Genomic DNA, 22,855 nt, shown 5'->3' on the forward strand with positions numbered 1-22,855 from the left:
CAATCAAAAGTGCTAATTTATGAAAGCTAGTAGCTTTCAGACACGCTCTAACTTTGGCAGAGAGAAGTGACTTAGCTTGTCCTAGATCTAACAAAGAGTCAGAGGCAGCGTTAGATACATAACTCGGGAGTTTTAGATCAGGTTCTTTGATTTCATCACAAGACAGCATTCTTTACCCACTATATATTGTCTCAATGTTAATTAAAGAGTATACTGTGTAACTCTACAAACTACACACAGCTAGAGAAGAATTATTTTTGAGATCATGATTCAAAAGCTCATGATTATTCATTTTACTTCCCTTTTGTGTTAAGAAACACTAAAACTTAGCCAAATGTTTTTCATATATATAAAACTACACATATTATATATATTAAGGCTCCAAGAGGAGTGCATTTGAAATCTTTATGCAAATAAAAATATAACTTCATACATGTTTCTACTCTTGAAAAAGTCCCAAGATGAAACAGAACGAAAATGCTTCATAGCACTAGAAGGAAGAAGAAAACAAACAAACCCCTGGATACGCTTTGTAGATCATATCGTTAACTTGCGAGGTGTGTCTTTTGGCTACCAGTGATTTGGTCTAGAAAGCCTAGATTGCCAACACTTTTTATATGGGACTCAAACACAACTTACGATTGAATATGTGCAAAATTAAAAGGAAACAGTAGCACAGCATTGCAATACTCGTGTTACAAATAAAGTCAAAATGCTAATTAATGCTCTTTATCCTAGCTAGCCTCTCTGTCGACCACGCAGGGAAACGTAAGTTGCAGTGCGCAAGCACGAGTCACCACCCATGCATACGTGTCCTGCCAACCAGCTGTGTGCGGCAAAACCTTAACTGTAACCTAGACGCTAAGGGACAGAGCTGTAAAAATAATTACGGTTTCAACATCAGTAGAGGAACTACGTTTTCCCACCTCAATCCTTTCCCCAAAGTATCATTTGAACTGCATCCAAACCCAAGCCAAAACTGGCCTTATCGAGATCAAAAGCCTAAAATATTGTTCCCTCACCATTAAACTTTTGACATAAACCAATTTTTATTTGTTACTATAAATAAAATATGACACAATTAAAAGAGATCTTTTACAAAACTTCTGGAAAAAAAAATGAAAACACTTTATTTCCCAATAGTCAAACACGTCCCAGTGATTCCCATTAATTTCTGCCGTGGGCATTCAGGTGAGTGACCTAGTAGCCAAATGAGAAGATATCACCTGGAGATGTTTAATCCCTTCTGCTGGAATTATTTACTTTGTGTATATAAGTAAAAGTTAATGGATCTGAGACTGAAACTCACGTATTTTATTTTCTAGGCCAGTGGCTCTGGAATCATTATCACTTGTAAGTTATTCTATAAAAACCACAACAGTTTCAACAGCACCGTTGGAGTAAAGTCAAGTTCTATACGTTTATTGGCAAGGACAGCAAACTAATGGTAAACCACCATTCGAAACACTGGACTAGGCATGAAGTAGATTAATATTTTAAGTGACTGTACCAAACATTTTAACTGCTTTACAAGAAGATTATGCTTTAAAAGTATCAAAGGCTTAAGGGTAAGTTGGAAGGTGCAATGCCACCTTTCAATAGTTTTAAAAGGCATAATGTTGAAGCTTAGTTGCCTTACTCCTGTTTCAGTGGTTTAATCCTGAAATATTACACCTCTGAAGCAGTCTTAGAAGAACCCTAACAATTTTATGTATGAGCAACACACCCAGACCACCTGAAATAACAAAAAAAAGTAGGGAGGGTTTTTTCGAAGATTTGTTTGTGTTGGAATCTCATGAAACATGACCAGCACATCCACTACATTCAGGAGATTACATAAAATCTTACCAATTTTCAAAGCTGTTCAGTTTAACCAAGATGGAAGGGAAAATAGTTCCACGGTCAGGATTTAAGCATGGACTTTACAAATAGTGTAACAACAACTTCAGCCTAAAAAAACAGAAGCGGGGGGAAGAAATAAAACATCAGCAGCAGCACCTGGATCCTAAAGTTTCTTCAAATTCCAGTTCCTGTAACTTTTTGTATTACTAGCAGGTTAAACCAGTATGAGAATACTCTCCTTGCTAAATTCATTGGCGTCATATTACCCACTTCCCCTACACCAAGAGTCTTGGTACAGTTAGACTTACCCTTCCATTTTCCTTCCTGAGGAGTACGAGAATTTGGATATGAAAGAGTGCTAAGTTCTGGAAAGCCATTTGAGGTTGAAGAGCACACAAGGAAACGAGGAAGTTTCGTACAGTTTATGTCAGCTGCAACAGCCTGGAACATTACAAACCAGTGCTAGCCAAAAGCTTTAATGTTCAACTCTGTATCAGTGCAGCAGCTTTGACATTTAGCTTAATAAATATCACACTGTCTAGATTCTGCTGGTGAGGGTACTTCACGCTCTCGTTATTCACACGTGGCTTGGGAGAATTTTGATGCACCTCTGACAAACCGTGCAAAGGGTGGCATAGAAAAAAGTACCGGATGAGCACAATAACTCACTTGTAGACATGTAAGCAATGTTGACCGGGAATGTCACGTGAAATAAATAATGGAACATCAGTACCATACTCTGCCCTTTCACAGCTGCAGTGTCAGTTGCCATCTGCCTTTCATCTTTGTTCCCCACATCCCTAGCAGTTACAACTGGTATGGAAATTGTTTTTGCAAATTTCACGCATCCTTTTATACATTTGCCATTGCCTAACTCAACACGCTGTGAACTATGCTCAACTGGAACAGGCATCCTAACAGAGAGGGAAATCACTTCTGAACTGGGGAAATAAAACCACTGGCCCTTTAAACTCGTGCACTCACTCAGCAAGACCACCACAGGAATTCCTGGGACCCATCCTCTATAACTTGATCACAATTTTGTTAGCAAAGGCTGAAGTGTGGACTTACATCGGTATCTTTGAAGGGCCCTTTGAACTCAGGCATACCACTGTCATGCCGCTTTCCTCCTGGGTACTGATAAATATTCTACATAGCTTTCACTAATTGTTATTTAAAGATGGATGCACACGCGTCAATGTAAAGGAGCAATTGAAGAGCTTTCTTCTTACCCTGATCAACATATTAACAAAAAGGACTTACATATTATGGATTTCATATATGGTGGCATTGTATAATAACGCTTGTAGGGTTTTTTTGCTTTTAGTCAGACTGAAGTTACGGAGGAAACATTCTAGCATCTATCAACATTTTGGCATTGCTGGATTACATATTAACAACTTGCTGCCTCAATCCCAAAACACACCACCTTGCATCGTTTAAACAGATTACTTGTAAAAGTCAAAGACTCTTCTTCCACAGAACCTATACAGAAAAGCACCTGATATGGTATTTATCTAACTGGGTTAACCACTTATCATTGTTTAGCGCTAACAATACTGAAATCATTTCAGTTGTGACTTGAGTAAAAGAAACCAAAGTCTGAGTCCTTTGTGACAATATCATTATCATTAACAGAATTGAATCCACCCTTGGATCTGGCCACAGCATAGTTTAATAGATTTCAATATTAGAAGCTTCAAGTATCTCACTTCTGAAATTACCCACCCTGCTAACTTTCTGTAAATCAAAAGTTGTGAATTAAATCTGTGAATTAAATATTTGCAGTCCCTGCTTGAGCCACTAAATTAGACCAAGCAAACATTTAAGTCCACATATTAAGAAAACGTCTTCACAGTTTGCAAAAATTTACTCTCACTTAACGGCAGCTTTAGAGAATTGTCTAATAGGTCATTATAAAATGAGTTACACATGTGAAAACATGGATATAACACTATATACGAAACACAGGCTATGCTAACTGAATAGGCTTTAGGTCCAAGGCCTCAAATCCAGGACACCACGACTGCTTTATCAACGATCTCCCTAACACATTGCAAGCTAATCAAGTGTTTATATGCTTTACTAGATCAGGGTGCTCAGATTTCCTTTCTGTCACCCAGTGTAAACACAGCTCACGACGTCGCCCAGGGGACAGCAGTCTGGAACACTCACCTTTTGACCACATCAATAAAGTGTGAAATCTTTCATATTTACTCACAAAAATCTCCCAGTGAAAATTGTATCAGGACTACTCGCTGCTCTTCAATCTAGTTTTCAAAATTTAAGTTAAGAAATTAATTTTACAATTAACCATTACACTGGCAAGGACATTATTAGAATCTGATGCAGTCACTGGGTTCAAGGGAGGTCTTGGCTCCACACCAGAACCGGTCACAAAACTTGGAAGGGTGAAGTTGCATTATGTTACACTAACCAGACGACTTCCTAAGAACACAAGGCTGCCTACAATAATAGCGACCTCTTACTCACCGTGTGCTCTTCTATGACTTCTTTTGATCCACTTTCCTGCTTGTAGACTTTCAACCCTGAAACACCCGTGTGAAGATCCACTGTCAATTACTGGAAAGTCATGCTACTTTATGGAGCACCTACACAGTAATTTTCAAAACCAGTAAAAGCTCATAGGAGATGCAATCCTTTCCCGTGAGGCTGAGTCTGGCACTCTATTTATGACTGGCAGATGGAGAGGAGGAAAGCTTGTGAATCCTAGAAGGATGCAGCAGCCAGGATTTTGAAGCGGTCTGAATTCTTACAACCAGAAGCTCTGCAAAAACAAGGGGACGAAAATAAGCTGAGGTTGAGTCTCATATTTTAGCAGCATAGACATCAAGATGCAAGATCTTGGCTTGTTTCTAGTGAGTAACTCGAGATTCTGCAACCTGATCTACTGTGAAATTTCACGAGCACAGAAATCCAGGAGAGAACTTAATAAGAGACTACAGAATGCCATTTAAGCTACAACAGTGTTAAGATTTTATCTTTCCGACATCTGAGAAATAATAGTGTAAATTAATTATTTGCCGCAACAGCATGAAATTATAGCTTTCTGTAGCATACAATCTTAAATTATGCTACAAGGCCAGACCGCTTCATTGTGTGATTGATATCCTGTTGGAAAAAATCCAAACAATATTTCTCTTCTTTGCTCCGCACAAACCATTATGTTGATTGAATCGGAGCCAATGCCTATGCTCACAAGCTACCTCGACTTAACCTTATTTGTAACTTAGCTAGGACAGAACCGCATTTACAATGCTATAGATAAGCCTCAGCAAGGGCCTCCTCTTAAAGCTGCTCTTTCAGGGGTTGTAAGTCCACTTCAAGCTTGCTGTCTCTAAATGAAACATTGTTCTGATTCTGAAGACGGGATAAGCCTTTCCACAGAAAATTCGGTGGAGAAAAAATAACACTATCTTTTGTTGGGAAAAAAAAAAGAATAATGGCTTTAGATACTTGTTAGTATTTCCTACAATCTCTAAACCAGAATTCCGTTAAGTACTCGGTTCGATTATTCTGGCTGAGGCATCCGAAAGAAAACTACTAGACTTCAGAATTTACTGCTATATTCCCACTTCTGAACAAAATATACATTTAAGACTTATTTAGCCCTTCACCCTGGGTGCAGATGCGCAATCCTGAAGGACAACTCTATTTGGGTTCGCATAGGAACCCCTGTTAAATTGCCATTTGTCACTGTTCAAGCCAATAGAAGTCTCATCAACGGTGTGTTACAGCGGAATCGAGCTGTAGATTCTTTCTTACTCTGTTAATATAAATGCTATCAATGCCCCATCTTCATACGATAGGCTGTTTTATGTCACTACAAGCAAATAAATGCTAAAGCGAATCATAAATATACACTCAGTTAATTATGCCAACACACCTTACTGGCGGCCACATGCTATTACAGAAAAGCTATGGAGAAAATACTAATGTGATAGTATATCCCTCTTCAAATAAATCAGAGTCCCAAGAAACCTCTGTAAGCTAATCCAAAATTAATCATTTACATTACAGTAAAATGCTGTCCCTTCATCTAAACTCTAATGAGCTTCTGGTAGCTTACACAATCGTCAAACTTCTGACTCTCATAAGCTATCTCCACACGGCAAGGTCAGCTGGAGAGATTAACAACTAATCCATTAATCTACTCGTTTCATACCAATCCGTCACAGAGGTCCTTATAGAAAAAGCCGGGCACAGAGTTCTACATCCTGAAGATAATGTGCAGACTTCTCCTGTGAAGCCCATGTTCTCCTACTTAACAGAAACACAGTTTGACACTCCGCATATTTTATGGAGTCCAGACTTCTCCTAAGTGTGTACAGTAAAATTAATATCAAATAAATAAACAGAAGAGAATAGTGCGTGAACCATTACAATTATTTTCTGCCTTTAAAAAAAAAAACAAAAACAAAAACAAACACCTGCAGTGAACCAAAAGCTGTACACACTTAGAATATGGAAATAACCTATAAACAGCATTAAGAGAACATTCTAGTAAGTCATGGCAGTGGCTTTGTTAGGAGTTTTTATTGTCTTTCATGAGACCTGTATTAGGTGTCTTTGTTTTATTTATGTATTAGAATAAATAGGAAAATAAACTGTTAAATAAATCCAGCGTTAAAAATTAACAGATTTTACTCTGTATGGCCTATAACAAATATTAGACTGCAGAAAGTCAGGTACTCTTAACAGACATTAACTAATATAACAATAACCCATTTGTATATTACATATTCATAAGTGTTTGGCACTTGATTTACGCACTGTTAGAGAAGTAACGGGAACAGTCCCCCCACGGACACCCTGGAGCCTCGCTAGCTTAGTGACAGTAGGAGTGAAATGCATCAGATCAGCTTGGGCACCCACCGTATGTGATAAGCAGATGAACCCACTCGTATACTTGTACTAGCTTTTGTCGATTTTCTCGGTTTAAATGACCCACCTTCAAGTATTAAAACGGGCTTCCACTTGCATTTACATCTGTAGTACACAGCGGTCCCAATTTTAGTTATTTTTAGCCACTACTATAATAAAATGATAGAATTGACTTAAAGACGTTTCATACATTGCTCTTTAAAGAGTTTTTTCTTTCTTTTCTTTTTCTGATAAAGAACAGGGGTTTTGTTCATGATTTTACACTGTAAAATGAAAAATTAAACTCAATTGCACGTCCTTTGCACTGCTTTAACAACAGGTGTATGTGAAGTACCTTGTGAAAGTCTAAATAGGTGAGACCACACTAATTCATATCATAAAGTACTGACAAACAGAAACCAAATAATCTCTTAACATTAATTTCTGTAAGATGTTGCAGTCTTGTTAGCATTTGCCTCCATCTAGAAAAAACAATCTGGGCATATTGTATAAACTGATTCACTCAAAGTAGGGGTACAAGTAACGTTTTAAGTATAAACTTGACACGAAATAGTATTTTTCACAATTTGCTCTGAAGAAATTTAAATTGATTATTAGATTAGAAGCAGAATCAATATATCAGAATACTTACATGCCAGAATGTGCCTTAGTGTTTTTTTACCATTTAAATGTTATAATGCATAATATACTTTTTAACGTTGTGTAATTTTTAAAGGATAACAATGTATTTCGTAAAGTGGTACAACTAGGATAACAGGAAGAAAAGTCTGATTTCTTTCTGCTTTCTCCTTTTCACCCTTAGTCACAGAATTGTTGCGATTGGAAGGGACCCCTGGAAATTGTCTAGTCCAACTCCCTTGTTCAAAACAGGGCCAACTACAGCAGGTTGCTCAGGGCTGCAGCCAGTCAGGTTTTGAGTATCTCCAAGGATGGAGACTCCACATCTCTGGGCGACCTGATCCAGCTTTGATTGGTCTCACTTTAAAGATTTCTGTCTCGTGTTTAAATGAAATTTCCTGTATGTTAATTTGTCCCCATTGCCTCTTCTCCTGTCGCTGGGCACTACTGAGAAGGGTCTGCTCTGTCTTTCTCCACCCATCGGGTATTTACAGACATTGGTAAGCTCTCCCTGGTCTCTCTCTCCTCCATGCTGAACTGTCCCAGCTCTCCCAGCATCTCTTCGTCTGTCAGACACTCCATTCTCTTAATTGCCTGTGTGGCCCTTCACTGAGCTTGCTCCAGTATGTCCAACGGCACTCTTTTACTGGGGTGCCCAGGACTGGACATAGCACTCCAGATGTGGTCTCAACCAGTGCTGAGTACAGGGGCAGGATCGCTTCCCTCAACGTGCTGGCCAAAGCTCCTTCTCATGCAACCCAGGAGGCTGCTGGACACCTTTGCCACATCCATCACCCTTCTAGGTGAATGAGGTGAGATCCTCTTCCACCAAGATTGTCTCCCTTCCTCCAGATTTTCCCACTGGACTCTGGGACCTGTGACTGCTGAGGTCAATCAGCAGATTGACAGAAAAATAAAAGTGAAGAAAGCATCGAGTACCTTGGTCTTTTCTGTCTCCATTGTCACCAAGCCCCCACCCCACGCGGCAGCGGGTCCGCATTTGTCCTAATTTCCCTTTTGCTGATGATACACCTACAGAAGTCCTTCTTGTTGCCCTTCACATCCCTTGCTAGTTTCAACTCCAGAAAGGCTTTGGCTTTCCTCATCCTATCCCTGCAACACTCGGACAGTGTTTCTATATTCCACCAGGGTCACTTGTTCCTTCTGCCCCGTCTTGTATGCTTTTTTTTTGTATCTAATTTTAGTCAGGCGTTCCTTGTTCATCTATGCAGGCTTTCTGCCACTCCTGCTTGACTTTCTGCTCACTGGGGAGGACCATCCTTGAGCTTGGAAGAAGCAATCCTTGAAAACCACCAGCTCTCCTGGAACCCTATTCTCTCCATGACCACATTTCCGTGGGATTTTTCCAAGTAAGTTCCTCAACAGGATGAAATCTGATGTCCTGAAGTTCAGGGTTGTGATCCTGCTATTTGTTCCCTCCTCTCAGGATCCTGAACTCCACCGCATCCCATCGTTCCCAACCTTCATATCCCTGACCAGTTCTCCCTTGTTTGTACATATCAGTTCCCGCAAAGCGCCTCCCCCCTTTTCAGCTTCTCTACCAGCTGTGTCATGAAGTTCAGGAAGTTACCAATGCTCTCCAGAAACTCCCTTGACTGCTTGCACCACGCTGTGCTGTGCTTTCAGCAGATTTCAGGGTGGTTCAAGTTTCCCTATGAGACCAGGGCCTGCAAGCAGAAGGCCTCTTCCAACTGCCTGAAGAACATCACACACTTCTTCCTGATTAGGTGGTCTGTAGTAGATGTGCATCACAACATTGTCCACCTAGGTGTCCCTTTTCAATCTTAACACATTAGGTCTCAGCTGTCTATCCATTGGTCCTCATGCAAAACTTCATACATTCCTCCTGCTCTGTCCCCTCCTCATCATCCCAGCCTGTGCTTCCTAAAGAGCCTGTAACCACCCATTGCAGCAATGCAGTGATATAAGCTATCCCACTACATCCCTGCAAACCCAATGACAACATAGCCCTGCAACTGCACACAGGCCTTGAATTCCTTCCACATTAAGCCAAGAATTGTTTTAAAGTCTGTTATAATTAGCATCTTTAAAATAACCCAGTAATACTGTTCCCCAAAAGAATAATCACATACACAAAAGAACTCCTTCAACAACAAAAGAGGAAGAAAGGAAGAAACAATCCTGTGCATTTTATTGGTATTGAGGTACAGTGCCATTACAATTGGCTAAAAATGACTTTTTTCTTTTTCCTTTTTTTTAAAAAAAAAAAACTAAACCGCAGTGTATAAAAAACCATATGAAAAAGCTGATTGCTCAGTTGGCTGTAAATACAAAACCTGCTCACAAAAATTAAAAAAAAAAAAAGAGACAGCTCACGATCATAAGAATAGTTTTGGTTTCTGTACTATAACTGCTTTTTGCAAAAGGATCCAATACATGGGTTGTTTTTGGGCTTATAAATTACCGAAGGCAAAGATGCACGTGGCTGACAAGATACAGGTCTCTTACTCTTCTTCCCGGTAAGAACATTGTCTTCCTTTGGAGGAGGCACATGTATGGGTTTCCAAGGAATAGGGTTACAGTACGTTGGAACTGGATATGAATTTCCATCAGCACACCCTAAAATGTTTAGAAAATACACATAACTAAAAAGGAATATTTATACTACAAGCTTTACAAGGCAAGCAGTTATAATAATCATCTGAACTAACAAAGACACAACGATGTCTTCAGAGGAAGACAGCATAGGCACATGACATAATTTAAATGACTCAAAGCAATAAATCTTCCACCTTTTTTTTTTTTTTACCAGTAACTGGCACATTCTTCACCTCTATTTAAAATAATAAGCAGGTCAAATTCTGTGTAACATTCAGAATGCTCAGTCCTTTGTAAACTTAAAAGCTGTAAATGTCTACGAATTGGCTACTTTGCATTACTTCAAAGCATTTATAAATAAAACTTCCTGTCATCACATACACAAAGCTCACATTTTTCCATCTTTTCTTAACTGTTACTCTTCATTTTATCGAGGAGCAAAATAGACTAGTTATCCACATATTAATAAACTGCAATTAATAACCTAGGTCCCATAAAGCAATATCAGAAAACCTAAAATGAAACAGAAGGAACGTGTTGCCCTATCAGCCATGTGTCTGTAGTGAAATTTCAGTGCATACATCATGTGGTTGTGTAAAACAAAGTCTGCAATACATTCTGAACACAACTGAGTAGAGAAATATTTTTCAAAAATCACTTAAAGAAGTGATTGCAGCTGCGGGGGAGTAATGAAGGTCCAAAACAAAACACAAAGGAAAAGTGTATCACCATCTATAAACAGATGTAAGCAAAAGAGCAAAGGTTGTTCACGGGCTTTATATATTTTCTTAAACATTAAGAGCCTGGAATTTAGGCCCTAAAATATTTTCTCTTGCAAATTCAAATAACAACAATTATTTTAATTCTGTGAAAAAATAAAGGCAAAAGTATATACGTATCTTTTAAAGAAAATTTAAGCACTCAAATGTAAAACGCAATACTATTTCTTACAGCTCTTCTCCTTTTGTACCATGTGGAATGACAAAAAATACAAAAATAAAGTGAGATTTCACAAAGCACCACACTATCAACAGCATTCTCTTCAACACTTCTCTTTAAAACAAAAACGGAATAGGATTACAGAAGCTAAGTAGGTACAATGCAGGTGTAAAGCTAAATGAAAAGGAAATCTTAGCTCAGAACACAGGTTGATTCCCACGTCTCCTTTTTCAGCCAGGATTTCTGGCCTTTTATTAATTTTTGCGTCTCAAAAAACCACCTCTTTTCTAAAGGGGATTCAGGTGCAATGAAGTGTCACATAAATTCTGTAACACAAATATTAACTTTACAAGGATGCTAACATAACTGATTTGCTTCACAGGAACCAGCAACTGGCTCTAGTGATTCCCATGCCTGATAAGGAAAATTAGATTAAAATATAATTTGGTATGCCACATTATTCCCTCAAATAATATAATTTTCCTCCCAAATAACACGAAGGGCTATAAAAAACGCACAAAGCATCTCAGAGTAAAAGCTTCTCTGACTTACACAAAATGAGATATTCATTCCCATGTGCCAAAATGAGATACTGGATGAAAATCTTCAAGAGGCTTCATTTTATATTAAAAGTTTAGAGGGAAGGAACCACAAATCTAAGTTGCTACATATGTGTAGTAGAAGTACAAACCTGAAGACTTCCCACGTGGGAAGCCATAGGCATTTGAAACAGGGTGTGGTTTATTTCTAGCATTATGTAGCCATTCCTTAAATATCTTTTCTGATTTTGCTTTCTTCTCCTGTAGCTCAGCTTCCCTTTCTTTTTCTTTTTCCTAAAAATAAAAAATCAAGATCTAAGATACTTATAGGCAAAGCGCTGTATAAATATACACAAAATGGTAAATAAATCTTTTGCCGATTCCCAGACTGTTGCATGTATTTCAAATAAGTTTTCAAATACAAATACATTACAATAGAAAAGCTGCATTATTTTTTTTAAGTCTGAATTATTTTTTTTTTTAAATCAACCTTCCCATTAATCCAGCGTTTCTCTGTGAAAAGCTCTCAGAAACCTTTTGGAAGACTACATGTAGAAGATATTCTGAACATAATGGGCAGGTGAGCAGGGCCTTCTGTGCTGCAGTTGGCCCGAAGAAGCTGTTGCATCTGGGACAGCCATCCACCCTTCTCATTTACCCGTATTCATACACCCCTATATCAGCCGTGACCGGGTTGCCTCCAGGTTCTCCAAGCCTGGAGTAGGCTTGGAGAACCATTTATCAAAAGGAAGAGTAAAAACAGTATGTTTAGACATGGCATTTGGATTTAAACTAAGCTTAATTGATACTGTGAACATGGCTTGTAAGAACCTAAGTAATGAAGACATGACTAAAAGAATACACGTGGTTGCAATCTGTCTGATGACTTGCATTTTCGTGGGTTTCAAGGTCCTCGTGCTGTGCATTTTAGAGGCTCAGCAGCGACACAGCATCAGTTTGTTAAGCAGAAAGTAAACACCACCAGTACAGAATATTTAAGTGTGTTTAATTATATGGGAAATTTTGAAGGACTGCAAAATTAAGGTCATTAAGGCTTTAAAATTGATCTGATACAGTTTACAGTATTTTAAAGTTAATCCAAAGAAACTATTATACATACTTGTGAAATACTTACAAATGTGTTCAGCACTTAAAAAACAACTGCTGCATTTACAGGGGGAGTATCGATAAATTCTTCTCACCACAATCCTCCCCCACACTTAGCTACAATGGTGGTCCAGTACTCCTATAATATTACATATTCTACTGAAAAATTATACTGTAATGTTAATTAAAATATGACCAATCAACTTCACAGATAAGACATCTGGCCACACATTTCATCGTTTTCAGGCATAATAATTACCAATATGTGACACTTCAGAGGAATTCTGGATGATTCCTGCAAGTGTAGCCTTGTTAGAGCATTTGTTCTAGTGAACTAGAGGACCTCAACGCCCGTACTTTGGGAAGCTTACAATAAGGAAAAGGGCTTCTGAAGCTCACTATAAAAATACATAGGTGATTAATTAAGATGAAATAACATTAAAATTAGAACCCCTATCATCAGATTAGTACAGACAGATATGAAGAATAATGGTTTTAATTAGAAACATGTGCAAGTATCATAATCATACAATAGTGGTGCTGGGAGAAAAACATGCATAATGCCGCCCGTTTTCTGTCTGGGTCCCCCCGCAACAGACTGCGTAATAAAGGTTCGCTGTGTGGTTTCTATTTTTCTTTCCCTTATATCACATTTGCAGTGGGTTTGCAAAGACTAGTAACAAAAATGCATTGATATGCACCTTGCTTTGCTGACCATACCTCAATGTCTTCAACGCATTGACATTACAACTTCTGAAAGCTGTTGTCATGTATAACACTGCCATTTGATAAATTCTAATCAATATAATCAACCAATATATTTAACATAAGTTACAGATTAGTTATTCCCATCCAAATAAATGATTAGTTGATTAATACCTTCTCTTTCTTCTTCTTTTCTGCCTCTTCAGCTCTCTTCTTCTTTAACCATTCTTTATACTTTACTTCGGCCTTTTCTTGTATCTGCATTTTTTCTAGTTCCCTTGTGGCTTTTTCTGCCATTTCCTTGCTCAGCTTTCGTTCCCTTTCCCTTCTTTCCTACATGAAACGGATCAAAGAAACAGAACAGAAACTTTTCAGTATGTTTCAATGGGCAATTCTTTCAAGGGATAGAGTTAATTTTATTACATAATTACAAATAAAATTATCATAACCCTGAAAAAAATACCACATTGCAAGCTCTTTGAGGACAGAACCTATTCATCGCTAGGTTTCAGATAAAGTATTTTTAAACACATACACTTGTCAGAAAAACAATAAAAAATGTACTTTCAGCACTCCTTATTCTGTTTACTACTCTTTTATTTATTCAGTCATTTTTCTAAAACACTTCAGACACTTATCAATATTTCTGGGAAAGAAATATACGTTGCAATTCTTGACAATGGTGTGTTAGTTTCACTTTTCAGTGAATCCAGAGCAAACTATACTTCCAAATGGAAGTGACACAAACTGTCCCCTTCTAAGAGTCATTGAGATAGGCAGATCAGTACCCTTAAGCATAAATTGATATGAGAGTAAGAACTTCACATGGGAATCCCATTCATGTTTTGTGATATTCTCTACTTTTTTAATATTCTTTAGTTTATTCGCATACGGACTTCTTCTATGAGTCAATCTACACATTTCTCCTCTTCAAACGATGAAAGAAAAAATGAGAAAACACATTCTAGGGTAGGCAAAAGCTGGTAACTGAGTGTGAAGTGAAATTGCTAAACTGTATAATTTGGAAGATATACTACACAAAGGTGCCATTCACTTCTTTGCTGTGTGTATATCTAATGGTACACAAAAATGTTCTGGGGACAGTTCTCTAAGCTAACAAGCACATATTGATGACCTTTTCTCGATCTGGTGAGAGAGGTATTTTCATTTGAAGACTAACAATGGCTCTCACTTCGCTTCCCTGTAACATTTATGAAATGTCTGGCATTCTACTGATTCAGTACTACTTCTGCTTAGCTTGCTTAGCTCTGAAGAACCTGCGTACACACATAGCGGCAAAAATCTTTACTAGACAAGCTGTGCACGTGACTTGGAGGAGAGGCAGAAGGCTTGAGATCAAACAGTTTCCACTTCACAGAAAAGAACTGCTGAATAAAAATGTTTTTCTCTTAAGAGATATGTTTCTTGCATGCTCCCCTGCATACTCCTCTTGAACAAAGGAGATGTGTAGTTTAGCAGGAACTTATGCTGACTCAGAATTATTATAGTTGGCAGTATGGAGGTCAAAGGCCTAGAACTACAGCTGCGAAGTATAATAAACTGGGTCTGCCTTCTTTATGGAAAAGACGAAAAACACCTTTACAAGACGAGCAAGAATACATTTCTCTTCCCATTTTACCTCTTATAAGCACAAAAAGGCAGAAAGTTAGAGCTCTGAGCTTCTCACCTCGTGAGCCCCTTCCCTGCCTTTTTTCCAGTTTTATTGCACTCTTGGAAAATCCAGTTATGCATAAAGAAGCAGAAGCCATAATACTGGAGCTGGGGACCAGCACAATTCTCTCAGTTTGGTCTAAACAGGATATCTGCTGGTTCAATCCTTGTCCTCCATACCAAAATTTAAAAGTAATCCAATATAGTAGCATCATACAGAATAAAAACGTTAGCCCTGCCAAATACCAACGCATTTCTGCTGTTCGTTGGATGAGATGACAAGGTGCAAACCCAGGGCCAATAAAGAGAAAATGCATCGTTTTCAGGTTAAAGCATTTGCCAATTTTTTCTAAGACATAGTACCGGATAACAAATGCTTTCGTGTTTGAATCCTTATCCACGCTACATGAAATTGTTTTGATAAAGAAAACATTCTAGGCATAATCTTAGCTTACTCTTGGCGTTCGTTTTTTTCTGAGCATGTCATAATGCTAAACTGCAGACTTCTTATCAGAAGAAGCCAGTTTACAAAATTGCTTGAGCTAGTGTGCCCTGTTTTGTGTTTGCCAACACTAGAAGCATTGCTACAATTTTAACATTGGCAGCTAAATTATGCATTAGCTGTGGGTTTTTTCCCCCCCTTTTACAAGCTATGCCTTATTACCTATATTTACCATAATCTCTGAGGTGGATGTTCCTTCACCTAAATCACGACGATACTTTCAGTACCACTGGTTTGTTACACTCTTGTCAAATACTTTAATATGAGAAGACTTATTTCTGTATATACTGCACACAACTACACAAAACAATTAACTAATATCTGTATTTTCTCCTTGGTTTATTTTTTCCTTTTCATTTCACTTCTAATACTTTCTAGCAAACATCAGCTGAATCTGCTCTGCAGTGCAGGGAAAATGGTCAGATATGAATACACTTCACTTCCAATGCACATTCTGGAATGTAAAACTCCATAGTGAACTACAAAATAATGGAAGTCTTACTAACGTGATTTCACAACACCATTTGTAAGGGCTGTACATGCGATTAAATTATTATTTACAACAACAACAAAAAAGAATTTCATTCTGGAAAAAAGAAGTTGAGATTCTGAAAAGTTTTTGTACTAGTGAAGAATGGAAATGAGATCTTTCTTAACACGAAACAAACCCTTCCATGCTTAAATATGTTAAAAAGGAAAAATAATCTATTTTTGGCAAATTATGCAGATCCTAAGTATCATCTGCCTGAAAAACAAATAACCAATTGCCTAAGCTTTTCCTCCTTCTTCATCTAAAAGTCATCTTAAACTCTTTTATTCAGACCTGTTCTTCTCCCCCTTGATTACCAAATATTCCCCACATGCATCTCTGGACAACTCCTGTTTCTGGTAATCTGGGATACATAAAAAAACATTACTGTAGATGAGACATATATGCTAAAACAGTGAATTAAAACCATTGGCAAAGAAGGCTTACAAAGATTTCAAATCTTTTGTTGTTTGCCAGCTTATCTCTACTGTACATGAAGTAAGTCACAAAACTAAAGATCTTTCAAAGCTACAGTCTTTAGCTAAGGATCTTATCATATAAAAAGCATGAAAATAAAGATAGTAGAAAACTGAAAAAAATGGACCCCTTCCATGCCTCGGGGAATTGTTCAATAATGGACAACAATTAGAAGCAGAGAATAGACTAAAAATCTTTCTAAAGACCGTCATTAAATGGCAGGGAAGCTTCTTAAATTATGTAACTTTAATCACAATACTTCAGATGAGTTTAGCTACTATCCTGGCCGACCCAAAGTTAAATTAGGTCCTATGTAAACAATGACATGCTATGCACACTACCATGAAAGCCACAACTATTGTTAAGTTTTACTTCCAGTGAGACATCCTTCAGACAGGGAGAGTCCCTGCAGAATTCCAGACTTTGCAGCTGCTTAGAAATTATTCTGCAGACAAATCAGAAACGCTTCCTCTTTCTCTCACGCACAGAACAGCTTTTCCTTCATAAAGTTAGTGTACACCACATTCCCAGCTGCTTTAATAACCTGTTTCATGTCAAGCTCCTGTCACCCTGGCCTTCCCAGCTTCCCCCCATCTTCATTACTTGCCCTTATACAAGTCTATCAAAAATGCTAGGAATGTGCATACTAACGTACATTTTCTTCAATCCTCTTTTCACTCTCTTTCCATGTATATATGGGGGGAGGGAAATTATATAATTTGTTTATGTTTGGTGTTGTCAGATTGGGTTTTAAAAATTCTCTTTGATCTTGTGTTCAAAACAGACACGATCTATTCACTAAACCACTAGTACATTTACATACGCTTTAAAATATGATTACAGGTATTACATAAATTAAGGTATTGATTGTAAAACATCCAATTACTCATTGCAAGAAAGGCTTGTTCTCCCACCACCCCTCCCAAGCCCATTATTAAGGAGAAAGGATACGAATCTGCCCTGTGGGTTCACTGCTTTGGGCTGTGATCCTATCAACCCCCGGAACCTAACCGTGCCTGGGCTAGGTCAGTACTTGGAAATCCCCCACCCAAACCAAATCCATCCCACAGAACAGTGATGGTGACTCAGCAGGCAGCATGCGTCTCACCAAGGCAGTACCCAACCAACGTCTCATCAGCAGAACGGCTAACTTTTCAAGAAAAATCAGACCTATGTCTCTGTGGGGAATTGACAAAGGAATTTAAAATTTGAAGAAGCATTCCATTTTCCTCCTGACAGAAGGTTGAAATATGACATAATTTTCCAGGCAGAAAACAGCGCAATCACCATTGAAACAGAGACACTATATCCAACTGGAAGAAAATTCATAAAATATATATTTTTGTATTTTCATATCAATGATTAAATAAGAGGCTGGAAAGGGTAAAATGCAGAGCCACTTTCTGTTCTGCATTTCCTATGTAGAGTGTCACCGAACAGAAATATTTCCAGAAATTAATGTTGTGGTTTATATTTTTAAGATACTTCTCACAGCAATTCCCATTTTCTGGTCTGCAGAACGTGACAACATTTGTCTTTTCATATCACAGCTGTTTGCTCTGACATCTTAGCTCCCATATTCTAGCATCATTTTATGCTGACTGGTGGCAAAATATAGGAAAACTCCACACTGCCAACATCAGAACGTACATCCAAATTTCCTCATTTATTCTCATAATAAGCCCGACCATCAATCACATTTAACAGCCTCGGAAATCTGGGTTGTTCAGCCAATCGTTACTATCTTTCCAATTTAGCCCTATGACACAGCTCAGCCACCAAGCCTAGCCCACAGAAATACTTCTTTAATCTCTCCAGAATCGGCATGTGGAAAGAACAAGAGGGTAGAAATGAGGTGAGTGAAAAAACACTGAGATGCAGTTGTTTACTGACAGGCAGGTCTACAACAATTTACTGCTCAAGTTCACACAAAGTCCGTGCAGACCCCACTGCGGTCTGGTAATGGGAGAATTGTAAGATGGTTACATACATGGATCTTGCTCCCAAACCATGTTCCTTTCATGTGGGTACTCAATATATGTGACAAAGCAGAAAGTCTTAGTGTACTCGGTCCCTGAACACTCTTTGGGCCTGCAGAAGAATGCAGACTCCGCAAACGCTGCTGAAATACACGAGCACTCATATTTTAATCATCTGCCACCGTCAATTCCTCCTTCACAAGGCTATCTAAAATTCATTCCAACAGTAACCATGAGAAATTAGTTCATTCTACATACTGAAATCTAGAAGTAAGTCTGGACACAATTAAGGCTCGGGTACAACCTAAAATTACACCCATGGCAGCAGCTGTGGATGACCTCAGAGCCCAGAGTTACAAACAAAAGTTTAGATATGTACAGACACACTTGAGCACCTGAACAGAAAATCTGAATTCTTAAATGACGCTGGTTCTCAAATTTGGAAGGTATTTATGCTAGATATTTACGCTTTCCTCACAAATACATTTCTTGAAAGGGTCCAGTCTTGAAGAAGGTGAACACTTCAGTGTTTCTTTCAAGTCTAAACTGTCAGCAAAAACCACAGCACATCAGGCTCTATATAAAATGTAGCAGCAACCAAAGCTTTGACTCAGAACAATAGCTCAGCTGTTAGAACATTAACCTAGGACAGGGAAGATCCGGATTTCATTACCTCTCTGCCTGAGGGGATTCGAAGAAACGTGTCCCACCGTGGGGAGAAGACTTCATCTACCAGGCTGCAGGCTGGCATGACAGGATTCTCCACCCCTTCTGTTGAAGTGGTACCACTCCTCACAAAATAATTAACAACTCATTGGATGAAAGAAAGAGAGCATGAGCGAGCATGACTTTTTAACTTGAAAGTCATGCTCAAGCTGCCAAACAATCTGTGTTCTATATTAGCAATGGTGAGATAAAGCACGCATTAAACAAAGACTTTGGAGGGAGAGCTGGAATCTAAGTCTTTCCTCTGGGAGGAATCATGCAGCATACCATGAAAGGGAAGTCTGCTCCAAGAACATTGTCATTCGTTATTTTATAGTGTGTTGGTTCTACGCTTTCGTATTTCTTACTGTTTTTTCCTTCTTATAAAGACAATTCCTTCTTATCAGCCAATAGCAAAGTAAATTATGAGAACAAAATTTTCAATGAAAACGCACCAAAACAGAATTTTCCCATCCTGTACCTGTTTTCTATTAAAATTATATTTTTCAGTAAGTAATGAGGACTTACTGAAAGAAAAAATGAACAACAAAAAAAAGTTGAACATCAAAGCTCTACGATTAACGCCTGCTTTGCTCATATTTACTTTTAAGAAAAAATACAAAGTGATGCCTTATTCTCTATTCAACAATGCAGAAAGTATTTGAAATGCTACCGTCAAATTAACATTGGTATTAGAATAAACAGTTTTTCCAATGTAAAATGTGTAACTTCACTACTTGTGCTCTTACAACTTTGCGAGATATTGCACTAATATAGCGTAATGTATTATCTGCAAGTTAAAAACTACAGACACGGATGTTAACAACATGAGTTTCAGAATTACAGTTATTTTGGGATGCAAGCATTCTGCTTTTGAGATTTCAGTTCTTGTTGCAAACATATGTATTACATATATGTACTGTATTTTGGCTGGGACTGAGTTAATTTTCTTCCTAGCAGCTCCTGTGGTACTATGTTTTGCATTTGTGACCATAACAGTGTTGGTATCACAACAGTGGTTTAGTTATTGCTGAGCAGCGCTTACACAGCTTCAAGGCCTTTTCTGCTTCTCGCTCTGCCCTGACAGCGAGTGGGTCTGAGCTGCCCAAGAAGCTGGGAGGGGACACAGCTGGGAGAGCTGACCACAACTCACCAAAGGGATATCCCATGCCATACGAGGCAGTGCTCAGCAATAAAAGCTGGGGGAAGGAGGAGGGAGCGGGGGGCCATTAGGAGTTACGGAGTTTGTCTTCCCAAGTAACTGTTACGGGAAATGAAGCCCTGCTTTCCCGGAAAAGGCTAAACAGCTGCCTGCTCATGGGAAGTAGTGAATGAATTTCTTGTTGTGTTTTGCTTGTGCACGCAGCGTTTGCTTTACCTATTAAACTGTCTTTATCTCGGGTCACAAGTTTTCTCACTTTTACCCTTCCAATTCTCTCCCCCATCCCACTGTGGGGGAGTGAGTGAGTGGCTACACGGAGCTCAGCTGCCTACCGGGGTTAACCCACAACAATATAAAATATAAATATTTATATGTACCTATATGCATATACATGAATGGAATACTCTAGATATTTCTAAGTTCATATTCCATTGGCATTCTAAGAATGAAGTTGCTTTGCAGAGTCAATAAAGGTGGATTAAGTATGACTGGAAGATACCATATTAAATAGACCGCAGAGGGTGGAGTGCACTGCATCAGTGTTAATTTTTTAAATACTTAATCAAAAAGCCGTTGCCATTAGGCCTGACCTTTAATTTTAATATTTTATTCAGCATCAATTCATAAGAGGTTCTGACTGTTACGACAATGTTCTAAAGAATAAACGGTCAGATCAGTTTACAGACACTTCACAATTTATGCATCCACAATGCATTCCTCAGCGCCTTTGGTACTTTGATTTGAAGGCAATTAATCAGTAATTCAGCAATCACACACACACCTTACTTAAGTGTTCAATCCCATAGTTACGGATAGGAATGAAAGAGGCTCCACATCTCAGGATCAAAACTTCATGTAAAACAGGAAAAGAAAAAAGAAACTCGCTACTGTCAACAAGCTCCTAATGTTTTGCCAAAGAATAGGGAAGTCAGTCATATACAACTGGGGTTCTTCAGATGCAGCCTTGTAAACAAAGCAATCTTGATAGTGGGTAAGTCTTAAACCCAAATTATGCTTACAAACTATAAAGGCAGGGGCTGGGTCCCTGTTTACATGACGATAACAACTTTTCACGTGAGATTACATAAAGGTCCACAGTCAAAACCATCCTCAGTTCCTTTGAGAAAAAACAGTAAGAGGACACAGACTAAGGAAGAAAGGGAGTCTGGAAAGACAAAGGTTTTATAAACCAAACTCTAACAAGGAGTTCTGCATATGGCACCTCATTCCTGGGAGATGAGGCTGTCAGGGTAAAGTCTTCTCCCTGGAAGAAGGCTACACATGTCTTGAATTAATTAACTCAAAAGCAAATGAGGGCAAAAAACCCAAACTGGCTTGAGACAGCAGCTTATATATTTTCCAAAACAGAAGAGAAGCTTTTCGCTAGCATCTCCAGAAATTTCCACTGAGTAAAACTCAGTAAGGTATCAGGCAGTAGAACCAGTGCCTGGTCACACTGCGACAGAACCTGGTATTGAACCACATTGGACAAAAAGAAAGTCTGAACAACTGATCAATTCTGATCATCTATGACCTTGCCTATTACACTTTTTTTTTTTTCATATTTTATACCCAGACAGAGTTTTGTCATTGCCTATTAATCCACCAGAATTTAGATGAGAGAGAAAAATCCTTGGAAAGAACCAGAAATGGGATTCCTGAATATTTTGAAGATGTTAAACAGTAATTTTTATCTACCTTCCTAAACTGTGATTTAGCCAAGTCTGTAAACAGTCTTGGTATCTTCTACAGCCCACTAAGCCAAACAGTCACAAGACTTTCATTTGTTAAGCAAAAAACATGTTTGACAAAACACAAAACACAAAGATGGCACTATAGAGAGGAGATTTTCAAAATATATCTTACATGTAGGTCCTCCGATCCAAATAATTCCAAGATACAGTTTGGGGGAGTGAGGTGAGGGTGTTGTTGGCTGGTTGGTTTTTTTAAACTTACTCAGTGGTGGAGAAAACGACCAAAGCCTGTTCAGTATCTACAGGAAGTCAGCATATAAACATAAATGATAGACTTCGAAGGTCTCATTTTTATGATAAATTCTAGCCATTCTTTCCCTCTTGTTTTTATTTTCAATAAAAAAACTTAATCCCACTAAGAACAGGTCGTTTCTTGGCTCTTCAAATACTTTATGTTTTTGTCTGTCATTAATACAAGTGCTGTGTATTAGCTGAGAATGCTTCCATAAACTCTTCAGGTTTAGTGCTTACTTAGCGTATCAGCCCATGAAACGACATAGTTACACTAAATATATCCAAATTTTCAGAAAACATTCAGCTACAAAACCATTGTAAACAATGTCAGAAGGAACTACATACATATGTATTTTCAAAGTCGGTCCAATACTGAATATTTTACAGTCTAATGTTTTAGAGATTTTTCAAAGGTTTAATCTAAGTCCTAGTATTTCAAAAGTATGAGTTTAGTCCCAACTACCACCACTTAGACAGTTCTTGAATTTCAACAAAAGAATCACATATTTTCAAAGAACTTGGAAGAATGTGGTGAGTCAGTGAAATCATGTAACTTTTCCCCAAAGGAAAAATACCTTTTTCCCTGAGGTTACAGAGAACTATAAGA

The 22,855-nt window shown here is 38.2% G+C and overlaps 1 protein-coding gene across 2 annotated transcripts in view; it reads right to left on the bottom strand.

Moving 5' to 3' along the window:
* Positions 1-4,354: 4,354 nt before the first annotated feature.
* Positions 4,355-22,855, bottom strand: part of CCDC34 (coiled-coil domain containing 34) — a 29,908-nt gene continuing 11,407 nt past the window's right edge. Inside the window, exons 4-7 of one of the 2 annotated variants that reach the window (XM_082485186.1) lie at positions 13,410-13,568; positions 11,576-11,717; positions 9,812-9,966; positions 4,355-4,630 (exon numbers count right to left, since the gene is read on the bottom strand). In XM_082485186.1, coding sequence (XP_082341312.1) covers positions 4,616-4,630; positions 9,812-9,966; positions 11,576-11,717; positions 13,410-13,568 — 471 coding nt within the window. In that variant the 3' untranslated portion in view covers positions 4,355-4,615. Of the gene's footprint in view, positions 4,631-9,535; positions 9,967-11,575; positions 11,718-13,409; positions 13,569-22,855 lie in introns of those variants that run through there. The other variant, XM_082485185.1, reaches the window with a different exon arrangement.

The sequence above is a fragment of the Vanellus vanellus genome (assembly GCF_965231255.1).
Source record: "Vanellus vanellus genome assembly, chromosome: 6".
NCBI classification, from domain to species: domain Eukaryota; kingdom Metazoa; phylum Chordata; class Aves; order Charadriiformes; family Charadriidae; genus Vanellus; species Vanellus vanellus.